This window comes from Antrostomus carolinensis, unplaced genomic scaffold, assembly GCF_000700745.2.
Source record: "Antrostomus carolinensis isolate BGI_N321 unplaced genomic scaffold, ASM70074v2 scaffold21246, whole genome shotgun sequence".
Taxonomy (NCBI): Eukaryota; Metazoa; Chordata; class Aves; order Caprimulgiformes; family Caprimulgidae; genus Antrostomus; species Antrostomus carolinensis.
The window spans coordinates 1-17,954 of record NW_010321437.1 but is presented as its reverse complement, the minus strand read 5'-3'; the positions used below and the strand labels follow the sequence as shown (position 1 = coordinate 17,954).

General features: G+C 37.1%; 2 protein-coding genes across 2 annotated transcripts; one reads left to right on the top strand and one right to left on the bottom strand.

Moving 5' to 3' along the window:
• Window positions 1-331: 331 nt before the first annotated feature.
• EIF2AK1 (eukaryotic translation initiation factor 2 alpha kinase 1) lies at window positions 332-14,529 on the top strand (the record flags this gene model as incomplete). Its single annotated transcript, XM_029085443.1, has 14 exons — window positions 332-490; window positions 2,391-2,527; window positions 3,235-3,266; window positions 3,715-3,814; window positions 4,619-4,699; window positions 5,096-5,213; window positions 6,793-6,844; window positions 7,546-7,915; window positions 8,975-9,086; window positions 10,681-10,787; window positions 12,951-13,071; window positions 13,199-13,278; window positions 13,650-13,883; window positions 14,327-14,529. Coding segments are annotated over 14 exons (1,826 nt in total), but the record flags the coding sequence as incomplete, so codon positions are not given.
• A 249-nt stretch (window positions 14,530-14,778) lies between these two features.
• AIMP2 (aminoacyl tRNA synthetase complex interacting multifunctional protein 2) lies at window positions 14,779-16,624 on the bottom strand. The gene is made up of 3 exons (XM_010169938.2): window positions 16,411-16,624; window positions 15,818-16,049; window positions 14,779-15,300 (listed from the first exon to the last, which is right to left on the bottom strand). The coding sequence occupies exons 1-3, from the start codon at window positions 16,516-16,518 to the stop codon at window positions 14,915-14,917; spliced, it is 726 nt and encodes a 241-aa protein (XP_010168240.2). The 5' UTR covers window positions 16,519-16,624; the 3' UTR covers window positions 14,779-14,914.
• Between the last annotated feature and the right edge of the window lie 1,330 nt (window positions 16,625-17,954).

Below are 17,954 nucleotides of genomic sequence, written 5' to 3'. Positions count from 1 at the left end.
TTCCTTCCCCATTGCCTGGAGGAAGCGGCCGCCGCGGAGGGTGATGCAAGAGCGGGCAGGCCCTGCAGCCGCGGTGGGAGCTCCCCCTCCCGCGGGGAGAGCCTCGTCCTCTCCGGTTGGCTCCTTTACAAATGCACCCATAAAAATTAATTATAATTAGGTTCCTAATTAGTGACTTAAGCTTCTCGCTCAGTGGCAGCTCGTGTGGTGCCTTTTTGTGAGCCGGGGCTGTGTTGAAGCTGTGTGGGTGGGTTCGTTTGCGGTGGTGATGTTTTTGGTAGACGGGCATGTTCTGAGGGCTGAACTCACTCGTCTGACTGTCCTTTTCCAGAATCCGATGTGCCGGCCGAGCTGCGAGTTGCAAATGGGTCGCAAAAATTTGTGAATTTCACTTCAACCATCCAAAACCAGCTGCTGCTTGTGTCGCTGCTGGAGCATCTCTGCCACATGTACACCCACAACCCCGTTCATTCCAGGTGTTTGTTCCGAAGTTAGTAAGAGTAGTTCTTTCCTGTCTCTTAAAACTGCCTTACTGCAATATATACCAGTTTCTTAGGTGCAGAATGACAGTGTAATGTCAATACAAAGCTGTAGGTTGCATCTCATTGGGACAAGAGTAATTCTGAGAAGAGGATGAATACCCTGAATCAGCTTAATTGGGAATGAGGACCTGTCTTATTTTTGAGAACAGTAGCAGAATATTGTTGTAGGTGCAAGGATCAGCCAGTTATGTTCCAGTTATATCATGTGAGTTGCATCATCAGAAGGGTACCAGGGTAAATTATCTAACTGTTAATCTGATCTGAAAACACAGAAGAGGAATTTAATAAAAATATTTATCAAGAAATAGCTGTATCATAGCCTTCCCTAAACCTTTCAAAATTATGGTCTGTGAAAATCAGAGTAAATACCTTTGTAAGTCCTTTATTTTCCCATAAAATCTTGTGATATAATTCAGGGAGGCCACATTCTTAGTTGTCAGGTGTTTCTTTTGAAATCTGTCTTTTTGGTATGTGACTTATCTTAGGTATTTTGTTCGTTTAGGCACATGCTTAATGCATTTGAGAAACAATCTCCAAGGTTTTTCTCCTCACTCTACCTGATTGTAGAAAATAAAATCTAATACATTGTTTGTACTTAAAAGTGAAGCTGTTTATAGCATCCAGTAGCAACAGTGCAGACAACTGTCATTTTTTCGTTCTTGAAGTCTGATAGAAATGTTTGGCCCTGGTTCTTACTACCATCTCTATCAAAACCAAAAATATTAAGGGGAAAAACTCCAACCAGATTTCCGCCTTTTGAGAGAGGAGGGGGGGAAAAAACCCAACTAAAACAACAGCAACAAAAAATGCCTCAAAAAACCCAACCGAAACAAACCCCAAACAACCTGGGCATCTTCCAAAGTGTGTAGCTTCTTGGCTTCCCAGTGTACTTCTATGGAAAATGATGTTCCTCCACTGGTATAGTTTAAACCATTTTCCCAAGTGGAATAAACCTGATCAATAAAATAAAAATATACTGCAGTAATCATATCTTGTTTTGCGATTTTGGCTGGTATATTCATGTTGGTAAGGGTGGCTTTTTCCCACTTTCCTGGTGTGTGTAACTGTTCATAAAGGCTTGTATAGCAAAATCCCTGATTTTTTATAGGTTCACTTCCAATAATTTTTATCCCCTTTAAAAGATAAAGTCATAGGTTGATTTTTGAAATGCTTGTACCAAAGAAACATCTTAAAAAAAAATTAACGACTGAGTTTGTTTTAAGAGCTTGAAACTCCTAAAACTTTTAAGTACATTTTTGTAGCATCTTCGCAGTTGCAGTCATCTCTTAATATTTGTTAGGTTTTTGTCTGCCAAAGCATTTTACTCTAACTGAGAAAGATGTGGTGCTTTTTGGGGAGTGGGATGGAAGAGAATGACTTCATTCTTTACTATGAGTATGTGCACGAATGTGTGAGTTTGTATGTGAAGTAGAAAATCTTGACATTACCACGTTTTATTATAAACATGTCTTCATCATTGTGAACATGCTTTGAATTTATCTTTCCACTGATCAAAATTTGTCCAAGGGTAACAAGTAAGTGAATGGGCGACTCTTTGTATAATTCATTTGCTGAGATATGGAAGAAGAGGAGATGCAGTTGCGACCATGAAGGGTGTGGCAAATACTTGTATTATGTAAAGAGATTCCCACAGAGCAGCTCTAGTTTGGATTGAATTAGTTTTTATTGCCAAGAGTATGGGAAACAGCATTAGAATAGGAGGGACTGTTCAGTTTTTCAGATGTGCTATCTTTCAAATAAACTTTCTCATTTAAAAAACAACAACTGTTTACATGGTCTTATTGGCAGGCTTTATTTAATGTGACCTTTCTCTGTTCCTTTGTACAGTACTTCGTCAGGCTTTCACGAGAACAGGGTTGCTCTCCCCTTTTGCCTTCTGTGATGAATTTAGTACTGTAAGACTGCAGCACAATAGAGCCATTACTGAACTAATGAAAGCAGCTAATCGACAAATACTTAATGGGGTAAGCTTTGTTAAATTGCTTTGGCAACCTCTGCTTTAAGGAATTAACACATCATTGCATCCAAAGAAACTTTTGTTTGAGGGTTCTTTTAATATTGGATTGGGTCTTTTTAATAATTATACAAAATGGTATTCCTGTTCTGCCTTAGCTGTTTGAGATGGCACGTTCTGGTTCTATAGGTGCAAAGCAAAGCTTTTGAAGCCAGCCATATTTTGTTCCTTATTAAATAGTAATTTTTAAAAAGTAAAAAAAAATAATTTATAAACACAGTCAAGGTGGACAGACATCCATTTTCAACTTCTAACTGTTCCAGTTGATTATGTTAACACCCTCTTACTTATGTTAGTGAAGGGCATAATTTGTATACTGCATAATCTGCTTCAGGCTGAATCAGACCAGTTTGCTTATCTCGCTGCTTGAACTAAGCTAGTTAATTTTGTCTTAAGGATGTTTTAGAGCCCTCATTTTATCCTGTTTGCCAGCAGAGCTCTAAAAGGGCAGTAATCTCTCCAGCAGAGAGATGTTAGCAGATTACTGGTGGGATAATAATACTTCAGTGTGCTGGGGCTCTCTGCAGAATGAATGGCTATCAGTAACCTCATTTTCTTCTAAGAACGTAGTTGTAGTTTCTATTTTGATTGATGATGGCATGGTAGACCTGTTGTTCTGTACGGCATGTTTTTATGTTGGATTTTGTTGTTTCATAGGAACTTGATAATGGAGATTCTCGTGCAATTGGGTATGTATTCAAAGCATTTAGAAATATTAAACTTCACTCCCTAACTAAAGTTCCATGCTGCACTCTGAAAATAATTAATACTACATTTCATATTTTGGCCCTGGAACGGAAATAAAGTGAAAATTTCTCCAAACTCTCAAAACAATCTGATGAAAATTCCTTCTTCAGTACAACTCTAGTGGTTAGTGCCACCATTCAGGAAAACAAGATTTATCAGGCATAAACTTAAATAAATCATCTTAATACTTATGTAAACACAGAGTGTGGATTTGTAGCACATGTGCACGCTGTTGCAGTCTGCTGGTTTTCAGTATTCACTATGGTAATGTCAAAGTGTTTTCTTTCCATAATTTAAATAGTATTTCTAGATTGTGTACACCTGTAGCCTATATAATACCTTACTTATAAGTTGTAATTTAATTTAATGCAGCCTAACTTTTTTGATTAGGGAAAAAGAAGTTCTCTTTGAAGCACAGACTTCACGATACTTGAATGAATTTGATGAGATTGCAAGGCTAGGAAAAGGAGGATATGGTGAAGTATACAAGGTATTCTTTACCTTCAGTTTGTATCTTGTTTTTCTTTGAAATTTAGAGTTACTGTTTGGTCTGTTTTGTTTATTTTCCTAATGGAAAAACAAAAATGCTCATTTTCCAATGGAACAGGTGCATACCTGCATGTGTGAAGGATGTTGGTGTTTCATTTCAAAATATGCTCAGTTGTGGTTTCTGTTTTCTGTTTGTCAGAAGCAGGATACAGCAGATATTTTACTTTGTGTATTTTGACCCTTCTAAAGTGAATGCGAACGCCTTATTTCTCACGTGAAGTACGGTGATACATAGACTTAAAACAGCCACAGTAGCTGATGAGTCTGCACATCCCATGTTCCAGTTGTGGCTGCTTGAAAAAAAGCAGCCTTAGTATGAATGTAAATGATGCAACCCAATGTTGAATTGTGTTAAATACTTGCAGTGTACGGCCAGCCTAAGGTTTCCCATGTGGTATGTGCCATATGTAAATGACAGCTGTGGCCTCACAGATTTTTTGAGGACTTGTTTAAGCAGTTATCAGGACCTATCATCATTTTTTTAATTGATGGAAAGATAGTTGTAAAGCTATATATTTCACAAAGATTGGATTAGATGTTTGCAGTCCTGAAAGAAGGCAGAAGTAGAGTATCCTTATCTTAGACAGCTCATCCTAATCCCAGTTTCATTCTCTGATGGGGTGAGAGGTTATCTGAATGGAGTGCAGAAATTAATTTTTAGGAAATAGTTGGTTCTAACGGATTTAATAATTCATTAATCTAAACACATTAACATCTAATTTTGTCCTATTGTAATTGTTTTCAGGTCAGAAACAAGTTAGATGGTCAGTTCTATGCTATTAAAAAAATTAACATTAAGAAGGCTACAAGAAGAGATTGCATGAAGGTATCCTTTTTCCTTTATTTCATCTGTTTTAACTCCCTGTCCGCTCTAGCTGGTTCTGATTTCATTTAGTAATGCAGCTAATATTTGCCAAAACATCAAAAATGTCAATAATGTTTTTTATGCATTCCGAGTTTCTAAAGATTTGACCCTATCAATAGAAATAGTAGAAAAAAGCAACTGAGAGGTATTTAAGTCCATTAAAAGAAGCATATTATTAACTTTAATTTGATTGCATCTGCAACTGTGAAAATCATAATTCATTTTAAAGCTTCCAAATTTTCTCCATTACTGTAATAATTGTATCTGTTTCTCAGTCAGAAATTGGGTTTTTTTGTTATCTTTTGGGTTTACTAAAGAGTAAAGGACAGTCTTACTGTTTCTTTTTGGTCCTTTTAGGTGCTACGAGAAGTTAAAGTGTTGGCTGGGCTGCAGCATCCTAATATTGTAGGCTATCACACTGCTTGGATGGAACAAGTTCAAACAGTACGCCCAAAAGGAAAGTACAGCATATTGTGTAATTCTTGCTTGCATCCTGCTTAGAACCTCTGTATTATTATTTGCAGGAGGGTATTACTTCTCTGATAGAATAACTGCTTTTTTCTCTCCTTAAAACAACCAAAAAAAAAAATGCAAACTGCAAGTGACCACCAGGTATTCATGTCCCTCTGTGCACTTCAGTCTCTTGCCTATTAACTTATTTGTTACTTAATGATGAATTTGGAACTGTGGAAGTATTAGCTTCACTTCTGGTAATATATGAAGAGGATTTTAAAGTTGTATAAAGTTCAGTGGAATGCAATGAAAACCTTTGGATGCAAGAAATAGTGAGTTGACAGGGAGAAGAATACTGGGGAATGAGCCACTTGAGATACTGGGAGGAAAAGTGATGAACAGGAGGAAAAAACCCCAAAATTTGCTACCATTTTTTTGAAATCTCATAGTTGTAGCCAAACTAGAATAAGTCTCCCACTATGCTTCTCTTCCTATCTGGAAAAGAGTTTAGAAAAACTGAAAGAACCTGGAAATAAATACTTTAATGGGGAAAAAAATTTCACTCTTATTTTGCTTTCCACAGGAGAGTTTTTAAATGAGATTAATGGTGTTTCATAGTTCTGTAGGGACAGAGCAATCTGTTTTTTCTGTATCCGCTACTGTCTTGTAACTGTTGAGAATTTATCTACTTTTGTGTTAATTTTACACCTTCTTCCCCGCTCCCAGTTTTTTCTCTTCAGTTTCTCTGTTCTCAGCTCTTCCCACACTTTGTCCTTTTGTCCCTTTGTAACCCTAATCCGTTGGTCCCTTTCTTTCTTTATGCCTTTAGCAGTTAATTCTTTTGATCCTCTCTTAGTGGGAGGTTTGCTCATGCTATATATGACTTTATTGCTTTCCAAGTCAGTGACTTGATGCCCAGTCAGCTATAAGCACAAATGAAAATGCATAGGAAGTTCACAGTATAGAAAAACAGACAAGACTTTTTAACCAATGATACTGAGAATCTTGAAGGATGCAACTTTTTAGTGCTGGGAGTACTTCACAAGTATTTAATCGTGGTAATGTAGGTACATAGCTGGATCTATAGGTAGGTCCTGTGGTACTTAATGGTTTTCCTTGGCTTACAAGATTGGTGTTTCATATTTGCTTCTGTGTGCTAAAACAATTAGCTTTTTCACATAAATATACAATTTGAATGAAAATTATTTCCAAAATACTAAGTATCTTCAACACAGCAGCAGGAAGATGCAACCTTGGGGAGTTGCTTCTTCAATGTTGTTTTATCACATACATTATAAGCCCTAATTTTGAACAGGCGAACTTCTTAAAGGTGAAATCTAGGTGAATATGAGAGTAGTACAACCCTTTCAGTGACCTCTTACAACATGTATTTTCTTTTCATTTAAAGAAAAATGAAAAACATATTAGGGTTGTTTCTTAACAGACTAACAAGCACCTTTTGCAGCAGCAGAAATAGAGAAAAAGATATCTACAGGTAATGAAGTTAAATTCAGTAAGATACTGTAGCTTAAATGTTAATTTATATTAAATGTATGCATGCTTTTTTGGTAAAATACCGTATTTTATCTTTTCATCAATAGATAAAACAATAATGGAGTTACAGCCATTATCTTTGGAGGAAGAGAGTAGCAAGTAGGTATTACAAATCTCAATTATAACATTTATTTGGCTTTAACATAAAGCTCTTTTTAAAGTAATGTTAAAAGAGTACAGAATTCAGCATATATTACATAAGTGCTTTTTGCTTCCAAATTATAACTACAAAAATATCTTAATTATCCTTGTCATTGTTTCTCTTGTTGCATAAGCTGAAGGATGTTACTGGATACTTCCACCTTCTTTGGATATCACAGTTTCTGAGTGCCTGAGTAGTACTGGGCTTCAGGTTTACTTCAAAAGTTCTGTGCCAATCGCAACACTGATTAGTACTGTGGAGTCTTAGAGTGATGGGGCTTTCTGTTTCTCAGAAGTGTTAATGAGCCCTTTCAATAAGGAGATGGAATCATATGAGAAATAGATTGTAACTTCCAAAGTTTAAAGGAATGGAGATGCATCACACTTCTGTCCAGGGAATGCTGTGACTAAGGACTGTACCTGTCTATCAGCTGTCTGGGTCAGCTGTCAGAAATCCCTGCTGGGGGAAGGTATTAAAAAGGCTGGAGCCTACACTGCCAATTATGTAATCCTAAAGTTTTATATGAGAAGCAGCTGAACTATTACACTGAAATGCAGTTTGCAATTGAAACAAAAAGTTTTCAGAATGGTGTATGGCAAATAGATGGTACAAAACTGTGTACATATTTTAATTTATCTATCTCCTTTATTATTTCCAGCGATCACTGTCGCATTCAGAGTGTGGAAAGTAGTAGTTCAATTATCTTTGCTGATGTTACTTCACAAGAAAAGAAGTCCTGTGACAATAACAGTCTTAGAAATCTGGATAGTGAATCGGCGCGGAATATGGATGTAAGGAATGATTTTACCAGCAGCAGTAGTGAAGAGTGTATGAAACCAAATAAATGTGAATTATCCGTAGAATTACAAGAAGACTCTGTAAGTAGCGTTAGCAGTAGATCCACTGATGTGAAAAATGATTCAGCCTGGGGACGTCATTCTAGTCTGGGTCAAGATGCTAGCACTGGAAATAAGTCCTGCACTGAAGAATCCTCCAAGAATGACGTAGCTCTCTGTGGAGAGTTTGAGGTAAATACACTTCTCTTTAAATATGCTTAACTGCTGTCTAATTTAATGATGTTTGTAAAGTAGAGTTTGATAGACAGAGGAATGATTGATAGTGATAAATTTAAAAAAAAAGAAATTACTGTGATTAGAGCCAAAAATACAGACAATTTTTACTTAAGTGAGTAACACCATTTCAAGGAAGCTGACCAGAGGAGGTGGCAAAACTCAGCATACAAGAAAGCTTCCATGTGTTAGTCATCTTGGGTCCTTTCAAAGTACCTATGTGAATAAGAAGTACAACTACATAAAAAAAACCCTCATCAAACTTGAAAATCTTCAGTAGTGATGGCTAAATCAGATATTATTCATGAAAGTGTCCAGGGCTGTAATGTGGTGCCTATACTATGCAGGATTACATGTGAAAAGACAGAAGCAGATTTGGGCAGGGAATCATCATTTTGCCAATGCTTCTAAAACTTTATTGGCATTCATACCACTGAGAAGTTTTGTATAATACAGCCAGCTCTGGAATGCTTCAAGCTTTTGCTATCATCTGGAGTTCCCTCTTGCAAGAAATCCAAGATTTTAAAGGTGTTTACTTGAGTTATCCAGGTTATCAAACAAACTAGTACATTATCAGAAACTGAGTGTGAAGTTACATATTCATGTTAATAAATCATAAAATTCCGTATCAAGAGGTTGATTTTTTTTGCTATTTTATATTTATTTACACTATTTTCTTAAGCCAGAATGAACCTCTGTTCAGTATGTCTAGAAGCTTTTAAACTCTAATTTGAATATTAAGGTATGTAGCTGGCTGTTTTGTTAGCTTTTATCATATAACAATTGTTAAAATTTGAGGAACAAGCAAAAGAACTCCCCAAACTAGATAGCATTGTTGCATCTGCTTCTTGAATGCAGTAGATTAGCAATACTGTATTTGATGCAATTTTGGTATCTAATTGTTTTTTTTTTTAGTTGAATAAACACATTTTTGTTTTATTAGCTTTAAAGAAAATAACTAAGGAAATGCTGTTTATATTACAGTGGCAAAGTCACGGACTCTTATTTTCCTGTTAGGTGGAGTATTGTTTGATGCTTCATATACAAATGCAACTGTGTGAAATATCCTTGTGGGACTGGATTGTTGACCGTAATAAAAGATGCAACGAGAGAACAGAGGAAACTTCCAGTAAGATTCAGCACTGACTTAACAATTTACTGACTCATTATAAAGCAAATATTTAGTTTTTCCATGTTGGAAGTCCACTTGCCTGATTTTATATTTTACTTCAGCAGCTTATGGTATGGATCTTCGTCAGATTCATGATTCATTTAATCAAATGGCAGCTAGCACTGAGTGTTTGTATGATAGATGTTGGCAAAAGAGATGTAAGTTCATGAGTTTTAGACAACTCTTGGATGAATGTATGCCTGAGGCGTAGTTGTTAGCTGGAGAGATCTGTGCCTGGGCAATACTACTTAGTTGGAATAGAGTTTTTTATTGACAGAATCTGCTTTTTCTCAGTAAGCTGTTTAAATAACTTAAATTTTGCTTTGGTAGTAGTCTTGCTGCTACAAAATAGAGCTCTGAGAAGGCTAATTTATATGCTGTGGAAAATATAAATCATCTTTTGTTCTAGACAGGTTACAACATATTTAAAAGCTTTAAAGTTTGTTCTTAAGAATCAAAACTCCTACACAGGCTAATTTGTCATGAGTCTAAAGAATCTAACATTGCTTGAGTGGCCAGAGGGAGTTCTCACGCCCTGATACAAAACTGTCTTCAATAATTGTTGACATTTGGAAGAACAAGTCTAATGCTCTTAAAGCATTAGAGACATGTTCCTTCCTCTGGGTTGGTTGCATAAAAAAAGCATATGCTTAACAGATTGTAAGACATAAACTGTATGATTAATATTTAATCTTCGTTTTAATCACTATTGAGATAAATCTGTTGTCTTCAGTCATGGAGTCAGGTTTACCAGCTAACTATCAGCTGACTTCCACTAATCTCTCCTGTAATCAGAGTCTTTCAGCTTTCATAAGCTGAGAGATGACGTTCCTGGTCAGGTAATGACAGAATTACTACAGCATTTGATCTTGCAAAACACTATTTTCACACATTTTCACAGGCAACAGGGAAGGTGAATGCTATCATAGTCAGACACTAAGAAACAGAAACCCAAGTAGGAGTAAATGGAGAGTGTTCAAAGTGGCAACAGACCTGTTAGATCTGGGTCGTTAGAGTAGGAAGACTGTGTAGTTTAATAAAATAATAATGTAGGAAATGGTGAAAACAGTGAGATGGTAAGTTTATTTAGGACAGCTACAGCCAGAGATTTGGGAATTTCACAGAGTAGCAACAACAGAAGGATTAGGATCCAAAAAGGAAGGATGCAAATCAATACAGAAAACAAGTCATTATGTAATTTTGTATGATTTTGTCTGGAACTACTTTTCATTCTAATTCAACATTTAACATGGAATTAAACAGTTTGTTAAATTCATAATAAAATAACTGTTTGCTGGGGTTTGGAGGAATGTTTTCAGGCAGACATATGTTCATGTCTCCTGAACTTTCCTTTTTGGATCTTTGAGGTTAGTGACTTTTTGCTGTTGCAAAAATACTATCTGAGGAGAAGCATTCAATTTTTAAACTATCATAATTCTGTTAAAAATTCTTCCACATCATAAATAAACAGAATTCAACAAGACATACCCCCATAAGCTTAAATAACTCAGTTAAGTTAGCTGAAATAATTTACATTTTAACTTGTTTTAAGATCCATACCATCTTGTGGATGTCCGCTGGACAATGAAAATTTTTCAAGAGTTATTAGAAGGAGTATGCTATATCCACAGCATGGGAGTGATGCATCGAGACATTAAAGTAAGTTCATTGAATTATTACTTGAGGTTGAAGAAAACAAAGATAACTTACATTATGGGAGAAAGAAAACAACTTCATAGTTAAATTTGAGATGACCTGGGCTCTTAAGAGTTTAGCTATGTTACATATGAAAAAATATATTGTCTCCTCTATACCAGTATCTGACCTTGAACACTTCCAGTGATGGGACATTCACAACTCCTCTGGGCAACCTGTTCCAGTGTCTCACCACCCTCACTGTAAAAAATGTCTTTATATCTAATCGAAATCTACCCGCTTTCCAGTTTAAAACTGTTGCCCCTTGTCCTGTCGCTTCAAGCACTGGTAAAAAGTCTCTTGTCTTTTTTTATAAGCCCCCATTATATATTAAAAGGCCACAGTCAGGTTTCTGTGGAGCCTTCTGTTTCTCAGGCTGAACAACCCCAACTCCTTCAGCCTTTCTTTATAGGAGAGGTGTTCCTGCCCTCAGATCATTTTTGTGGCCTCCTCTGGACCCACTCTTAACAGGTCCATTCTGTCTTGTGCTGGGGACCCCAGGGCTGGATGCAGTACTCCAGGTGGGGGTCTCATGACAGTGGAACAGACGGGAGGATCTCCTCCCTCGACCTGCTGGCCACGCTTCTTTTGATGCAGCCCAGGAGACAGTTGGCTTTCTGGGCTGCCAGCACACACCACTGACTCATATCCAGTTTTTCATCCACCAGTATCCCCAAGTCCTTCTCTGCAGGGCTGTCGGCAGTGCAGGAACTGTATTCAACAGTGGTCAGTGTTGTGTGTCTGAGTCAAGAGGTACTATTTCTGGTTATGGTTTCTGTTTATATTGAATAAAACTAAATTAATATTCACAAATATCAATAGATGTGATTCCGCCATATGTTGTATTAAGTGAGGTACACTGTCATTTGGGGAAAACAAATTGATGTGATTAACTATATGTAGCATCTTAATAGCCATTTATGGATATTTCTATAATTTGTCTTTTTTAAAATGCATGTGAGTGTTAATTAACCATCCTGCAGCAGTGTCTCCACAGAGTTCAGCTGTGCTGAGTGCAGATGAATGGTCCTAGTTTTGAGTTGCCACCAATTACTGAATTTGATATAATCTATTCCATTTATTGGAAGAAATACTGAATAGTGTTTCATACTCATTTTTCCTGTTTCATGTATGATTTAATAGAACTGTTTTAAACTTAACAGTTTGTCTTTTTTTATATTTAGTGATTTCCTTGAAAATAAGCCATTCCAAGTTTTCAGCATTCATGTCACTCATCTATGCACAATTTTCCATATCTCTTGTGCTTTTTGAGATAGGAGACTCAGAACTGCAGCCAGTACTGCAGAAGGCAGTGTATTAATTCATAGGACATCACAATATTTTCTTCTTTACCTGCCTCTCCCCCCCAATAATTGGTAATGTACAATTTGGTTTATGGACTGCTTTTGAGCATTTTTTGATCTGCCATTTACTGTGCTTAAGCAATAATGCTTTCCCTTTTCATCCAAACATACCTAAGCTCAGAAACCTGGTGATATAGACTAAGTAAAACCAGTAATTTCCTATTACGTTTTATCTGGCAAGTATGTCTTTTTCTCTCAATACATCATGATAGTATTTCTCCTCCTTAGTGGTCGTAAAGCCAAAATAGATGGATAAAACCACTTCATTCAGCTCTCTACTCAAGTCTTTTTTTTTTTTTTCATAGCAACTCCCCCAAACCAAGTAGCATGTTGCAGCTGTGCTTATCATATAGAAACGTATATTGGTTTACACTGTCCAGCCCACAGATGATACTTCATCTTCCTGCTACGTCAGTTGGTCTAATTTGCTGTCAGCTCTTGCCTGTTCCTGTTAACATTACTGTTCTGCATGTTTCCCATTTTCAGCTGGGAAAAAAGAAAACTTTTTCCACTAAATCTGATTTTCCTGTTTTGCTTTTCTTCCTTTTTTCTAGATCCTTTATATGTCATCTTTCTGCCCAAATGGTGTTGCTAATACAGAATTTGGTATCTGCTATGACTGTTTTTTTCCTCTCTCACTAATGAAGATGTTAAATAATTATTATACTTGTGAAACACTGGGTTTTACAGACTTTGAAACAGCTGAACTTTCATAATTCTTTATATAGATATATTTTAGACTCTCTGCTGTCTTCTTTTATAGCCCAGAAACATCTTTCTATATGGATCAGATCATTGTGTAAAAATAGGAGACTTTGGATTAGCCTGCAAAGACCTTCTTTGGGATCATGCAGACCAGTGGTTTAAGGGAGAAAAGATAAATGGTAAGAGAAGAAAGTTTAATGGGTTTCAGTGTTTAAGTTTCTATGATATTAACACAATTAAATATTAAATTATTGAGTGAAGTGGTAACAATGTAGCACTAGCTAATTCTAAATTGTCTTTTTAAAGGACTGACACATACCTCAGGGGTGGGGACTTGCCTCTATGCCTCACCAGAACAATTGCAGGGATCTCACTATGATTTCAAGGTAGGGATTCTTTTTTTTTTCCTGTTAACACATCACCATAGATAATAGGACTAACACAAGCCTTTCAGTAGGTAAATACATAAATATTCCTCCTACTTACTCCTAATGTTTTTGTTGAAACATGGATTTCAGCTTTGCTTTCTAGTCTGCTACTAATGCAATAATTAGTTGTGTTTCTAAGACCACCTTGAATAATCTGTAGATTTGAATTTGTGTTCCTTTAGTAGTGTCATGGTACTTCTCATATCATCATGACATTTCATCATGTGAAACTTTTTCATATTGTTAATTTTTTATGAGAAAAAAAAAAAATCTAGTAAGTAATTAAAAATAGCAGTTATCCCAGAACTTTCTCTTCACCCCGTTACCAGTCAGACATGTACAGCATGGGTGTTATCCTGCTGGAACTCTTCCAACCGTTTGGAACAGAAATGGAAAGAACAGAAGTTCTTACACATTTAAGGAAAGGCCAAATTCCTCACACTTTCTACAAAGAATGGCCTATTCAAGCCAAGTACGTTAAACTCCTCACCAGTCAGAGATCTACAGAAAGACCAACTGCTGCTCAGCTTCGCGAAAGTGAACTGTTCCATACCACAGAACATGTAAGTTACACCAATAACCTCAGCCTTTACAGGATAAAGAAATATAAAAATGGCCTTTGTTTCCCTGCCTGTAATAGGGTTTTTGTTTTAACTTCAGGGGATTGTGTGATTGAGAGTCTGTATTTTTCTGATTACAGTATTTAGGCCACTGTATTAATGTTTCTGGTGTCTTTGCAATGAGATAAATGGTCGTTAAGTATAGGTGACTTTATGAAGACTAGACAGTTGATTTACATACAGCTTGAGGTATTTTTATAGGTCAGAAAAGATTTTGAAGCTTTTTATCAGTTCTGAAGACTCTTTTTATGATTTTGCCTTTTCTTGATATACTTGCTGTGGTGCTGCAGACATGGCTGTAGTGGATTGTGAACACAATTCAAATAGGTTAACTAGACTTTATCTTTGCCTGTCTATAAATGAAGTAAAACGACTTTCATTTTCAGGTTATTTCTAACCTACAGCAGAAGGTGAGACAGCAAGAGGAAGAAATAGAGAAACTGAGAGAGAGAATAAGACTCCTTTCTGAAGAACAAGATGAACACATGAGACTAGGTTCTCCTGTCTAAGTACAGGAAAAACTAATCTCTATTGTATGTTAAGGTACATAAAACTTTTTTTAATATAAAAATATTTCAATGCATTTTGATTTTCCTGTATGTTCTTTAAAGCTATTACTCCTTTTGTCTTAGTTCAGAAGTCTCCAGTCAACAGAAAGGATTCATATTGCACTTAGCCTCAGTAAAATTTAAGTTTTGTAAATAAGCATTTGGGTCACAGGGGAAAGAATACAAGGAAAAATATGTATTTACACAGAACTACTTTAGATACCTTATAATGCTTAAACAAACATGCACGTTATGCATCAGTTACAGAAAAGGAAGGTCACACCCAAAAGGCAGCTGTAATTTTTATTGATTTTAGAATTCTGTCCAACTGTAGTACACACATACATCTTCAGAAAGGGCTCAAACCACTACAGCAGGCATAAGATGGAGTAAGATTACAGGTACACCATCATGAAAAGCAGAGGTTTATTTTAGTAGCTTCATAACAGAGCTGAAAGGTGCCAGGTTCTCACACGACTTCATCCATTTTTGCACATTGGCTGGGGCAGTGTTTGCACTACCTGTCTGCTGAAGCGCACACCACGCAACAACGTCTGCCACAGTGAGTTCATTTCCCACCAACCACGATGTCTTGCCCAGGGCAGCATTCATAGAGCGCAAGACTGCTCCTTTTTCCTTACTGCTGCCTTCTTTCAGCTGGAAGATGGCTGTATCAACCCAGCTGTCAATCAGAGTTGAAGTAACTGCATTGTACTTCTGGCCCAACAAGGAAAAGAGAAATCTAGCGATGTTCCCCTCACCTTCAATAGGACACATTGTTTGAATGCTAAACTTCATCTGAGGTTTTGGAACTGAAATTAAGAAAAGAAAAGAAAAAAGTGAATACCACAGTAAAGAATTTGAACATAATGGTAATTCTGGGATGTATTTTCTTGGCGATGCCAGGAACACTGTTAGCATCGTTAACCCAATGAATGGTTTTCAGTTTTCTTAGTCTAAGGCAGGAATCTGGGATAAAGAGATCACTCTTCACAAACTTCAGCCCAATCTCCCACCTAACTTCTATTCTAGCTAACTTATTTGTAGCAAGTGAAAATCACTTCTGTAAAAAAATCCTGTGGTTACAGACAACCAGGTAAATGCCACGTGTATTTTAACAGCAGTAACCACAGACAAGAATCTTCATCCCCTGTCCCTATCATTGTTCACAACTACAAAGAGAGCAAAAATGTTATCTGAGGTACGTATCCATCATATCCATCCATCAGCACAATGACAGAAAGCATCTGCTGTCAAGGTTTTATAGCACAAGTTTCATTTTCTCACCTATTGTAAAATACTGATCTACAAGGTAAACTTCATTCTTACCATCCTTCCAGATAAGAGTAAAGCCCAACTGATATTCATGACGTGGTTGCTTCTTAGTCTGCTCTCCAAAGCATTTCAGGAGGTTTTCTGGGACACTCTCCACCGATGAATGTGTGTGAACAGCTGATAATACTTTATAGCGTTCACAAAGCAGATGATGTAGTACCAATAACGACAGCGGTGGTAGAGAAGGATTTGCATTGATTACAATATCCTTCAGGGCACCATAATCCTAAGGGAAAGTAAAACATTCAGCAGAGAAAACACATTCCAGATCAGACTTTGAAGTACACAGCCATGAATGTGTATATATGAAATTCTAACAATCTTCAAATAAATCAATTCAAGTTTGGATATTTAAAAGTTATTTAAATATTTAAACTTATTTCCGAATGAGAATATATAGGATTTAGTATTTATAAATACCTATAATCTGGATGCTCAAAATGCAACGATAGTTGCAGGTTATTTCTAAGGGTATAAGACTTGTATATTGAGTTGTGAGTGTCCCAGGTTTTAATGCCACCCTTCCAACTCTGAAAATCGGAGAGCAAAGGCAGTATCTATCAGTGTATCCGCTCAACTAAACTTACCTTTCCAAGCATCAGATCTAAATCTGCTCCATGTGTTGTCAGAGGAGAACATTCATCTGTTTGAATTATATTAGTTACATCAAAGTCAGCATCTGGGGTTTGTATCATCTTTGAGAGACCATCGACAGCACTCTTCAGTTCATACAAGCGTTTTAGAATCTCCTCCTGGCGGGATTCAAGTGCTTGAAGTGACGGGTCAACCTCTTCCTACGGGAGAAGAGAAAACAAGGTCACATAGACGATCAGCTATCACACTCAGCTCAATGTCAAAATAGCCCATGGGTCACTTGACAGTATGTTTTAAAAGACTTAAAACACACTCAAATAACTACAGTGTCATGGAATGTCACAGTCTTCTGTCTATTAGTTGTCCCTTTTGTCTGTATGAATGTGGTGACAGATAAGTTATTTAATCAAATCTGAAATCTTCCTGCTTAACATATATTTTTTTAAACCATTAGCTACAGCAAACTCAACAACAGTGAAACTCAAGTGCTGAATTAAAACCTGAAAAAAAGAAAGTTAGCTTATCAGGATTCTTTTCATCCCATAAGAACAGACTGATACCAGGTTTGTACTGAGGCTGCCAGACAGGAAAACTTCTTGGCAGTTCAGGTAGTTAATAACAGTAAAAAACCCTGCAGGTTTAGATGGATGAAATCACTCTTTGTAGTAATTCTTAGTTTCAGAGAATATAAACTACAGACAAAAGAAGACCACAGGCTTTGTTATTTGTTAATCCCAATGCATCTTTTTGTTATCTTAGTTATCTTACAAGTCTCTTATCTCACAATGCTGCCTCTTAAAAAATGAAAGATATATCCCCGTGGGAGGTTTTAAGTCTACAAACTTACAGTAATGATAAAGAAAAAGCTTTGTACAGATAATCCATTTCTAAGCATCCTGAATAAGGATTAACAAAACCCAACCTATTAACCAAACTTCCTTCTTTCCGTTTAGTGGATAAAGAGGTAACAAGCCAGGTATGCAAGTGACATTTCTGATACCCACTGACACAATATTGTCAAAGACAAGACACAGAAACACCTCTTAAGTGACCGTTATTTGGCTAGGACACAAGTCCAGGAAATAAAACCACTCTGAGAAGAGACTGCTAGTTAATACTTTGCTGTTGCAGTGAGAGGGCATCTTAGTGAGCATTCCTGTGACGTTCTGTCCCAAGTCTACTCCTACTCAGTATCTCCACCAGCAAGTGGCTGAGGGCACAGCAAGTGCTCACTGAGATACGATGATGCATCAAGCTAGAAACGGCTACAAGCAGCCTGGAAGAATTCAGAGCATTCCCGACACTGGAGAGAGGCCAAAGTCAACCAGGCTGATGTAACATAACACTGGGTGTTCTTCCCTTATTGAAGAAGGAAGTAACTGAGACCAGAGTAGGAACTACCCGGCTACACAGCCTGCCCCTCCGCCGCAGCAAAGAGCGGAGCTGGGCCAGCAGCGGTGATGCAGCAGGAAGGGACCAGGCCCCCGGGGACACCGTCACCGACGCGAGGCCTCAGCTCGGCAGGGTCCTTCGCACA

Excerpts from the sequence above, each read along its gene's own strand:
- AIMP2 (XM_010169938.2), bottom strand. The coding sequence starts at position 16,518 with ATGATACAAACCCCAGATGCTGACTTTGATGTAACTAATATAATTCAA. Across the intron at positions 16,050-16,410 it reads TAGATCTGATGCTTGGAAAG|GATTATGGTGCCCTGAAGGA; the intron begins GTAAGTTTAGTT and ends ACTTTCCCTTAG. Across the intron at positions 15,301-15,817 it reads TACTCTTATCTGGAAGGATG|TTCCAAAACCTCAGATGAAG; the intron begins GTAAGAATGAAG and ends TCTTAATTTCAG.